The following is a 2108-nucleotide window of genomic DNA, read 5'->3' on the forward strand; positions in this document are numbered from 1 at the left end:
CCCTTACCTGGCCCTCTGCACATCCAGATGGCTCGTCCACCTCCTCCTCCTGTGCTTTCTGCTTTCCACAAGAAGAACTAAGCAGAAGATTAATAAAAGGAGTTTTGCGAAGTAAGGCATCTTGCTGGAAATGGGAGCCGAGCACTCTGCACTCCAGTGACCTCGTGCAGTACAAGTCCCCCCGGGCTTAAACATTGAATCAGCTCTACTGGCGTGTGGCGTTGGTCGGCGATCAGTGGCAGAAACGCTGCGTTCCCGGCGTGATGCATTCGACAGGCTCTCGGGGGCTTCGCGTTCAGAGCTTTTCTCTCATCACCACTTAATGATTGGCCATTACTCACCAAGTTTGCCTCACTGAACATTTCCACTGGGTCCTAAAGGATACTTACTAAAGCCATTATATAAAATCCCGCAATTCTGCACACCGGCTTTTTGCTCAATCCCCTAATCTCAGTGCTATCCTCCTGCCAGACTGTAAAACCAGGCTGTCCCTTTTCATTAGGCTTTCTACATTTTTTGATCCTCTGTACGGCATCTTTTTCAACTGGTAACTGCCTGTGCCACGTTTCATACACATATCTCATTGTAAAATGTATGTATTTTAACGGATTTAGGGCAGCTGAGGTTTTATTTTCTGTCTGGCTCTTCACGTTGTTGAAGACAGAATATGAGCTACTTCCTCTTAAAAGCTGACTTTATTTACTGATAACTTAAAAGGAAAATTAAAACAGTAACTCTCAATCTATACATGCAATTGCCTTTACATAGACCAAGTCATCATTAATTTTATTTTTTCCAAAAGGAATTTGCATAATCAGGCATTTTAACTTTTATCAAAGAATATCAAAACTAAAAATAAAAGCAGCTATTTCTTCAATCACAACGAAGAGGCTGTCTCCAAAACCCATTTAAGGTGCATTTCCTCAGAGCCCAGTCACAGGGCAACACTGATATGGCCTCTCCGTGCAACACCAGGCTGTGCTAACAACAGCCGGTGTGTGGTACTCGTACGGGGGCAGAAGCCTGCTTGGAACAGCAGGGATTCTGCAGGACAAGAAAAGCACATTCAGAGCAAAGACTCCAGAGCAGCAAACGACTCAAAACCCAGCGGAACAGTCTTGTGGGTCAGACCTCTTCCAGAACTCTCTGTGAGCCCACATTTGCAGGACTTGAATGTGCAGGGATTCAAGCACCAAACCAATGAGGAAACACAGTGCTTCTATTTTAGAGGCTACAGGATCTGAACAGGTTTTTTAGGATTTTGGTGTGGGCTTTTTGTGTATGGTTTTTGCTTGTTTTTATTTAATTTCTAATGAAATAGACAAATTAGGTAAAAAGATGTTAATATATTGACATCAAATTGGTCTGCAGCAGAAAGTCTAACTGCTGAACAAATACACACTACTTTTGTCTGAACTTCTTACAAAAGTTATTTTTTTCACCTTTTTTCCCTTACACCTGCAAACAAGAATATATCTGCAACAATACAGAGAAATGCTAGAAGACTCAGATTTTGGTTTTTTTCTAAATTTACACATCTCCCTTATACACAAAATGGGTTTTCCTTATTTTATAAGTTGTGATAGCTACTTTAATGTTGCAAAACAGTAACGCATACTATAGTTGACAAAATTTAGGAAAGCTCTAGGCAGCTTGATAAATACTTGCTGAAAAACAGGATGAGAATCTCACTTAAGTCAGTGCTATTATGTTTGACAGAAACAAAATGAAAGCTAGCTAAAATTCCTTGTCTTTGAAATAAACATGCTGAAAAATAATTTGAACAACAATACAAGGGGAAAATTATCCCACTTTCTTCTACTTCAGGATTTAAACAGTCAAAGAGGAAACTTCTCAAAACCCTGCCAATTGTAAGTCTACTGCTTGTATATGCCTTTTCATAGTATTAATAAATATTATCAGGGATTAAGTAGATCACTGGGTCCAAAATATTGATTTTAGGTTAAAAAAAAAAAAAGAAGAAAAAAGAACACATTGGAAACCACCCCCCAAAAAAACAAAGAAGAAAATCAACCAACCAAAAGAAACTGTAACAAAAACACTACCAACCAGAAAAATGCTCAGACAAGAAATAAACTGCCATGTGA

The 2108-nt window shown here is 39.4% G+C and overlaps 1 protein-coding gene across 1 annotated transcript in view; it reads right to left on the reverse strand.

The window, feature by feature from the left end:
- The window catches only part of LOC131577120 (gamma-aminobutyric acid receptor subunit rho-2), a 36679-nt gene extending 36061 nt beyond the window's left edge, over positions 1-618 (reverse strand). Inside the window, exon 1 of the mRNA XM_058834549.1 lies at positions 8-618. Coding sequence (XP_058690532.1) covers positions 8-195 — 188 coding nt within the window. The 5' untranslated portion in view covers positions 196-618. The remainder of the gene's footprint in view (positions 1-7) is intronic.
- Positions 619-2108: the final 1490 nt, after the last annotated feature.

The sequence above is a fragment of the Poecile atricapillus genome, chromosome 3, assembly GCF_030490865.1.
Source record: "Poecile atricapillus isolate bPoeAtr1 chromosome 3, bPoeAtr1.hap1, whole genome shotgun sequence".
In the NCBI taxonomy this organism is placed as follows: domain Eukaryota; kingdom Metazoa; phylum Chordata; class Aves; order Passeriformes; family Paridae; genus Poecile; species Poecile atricapillus.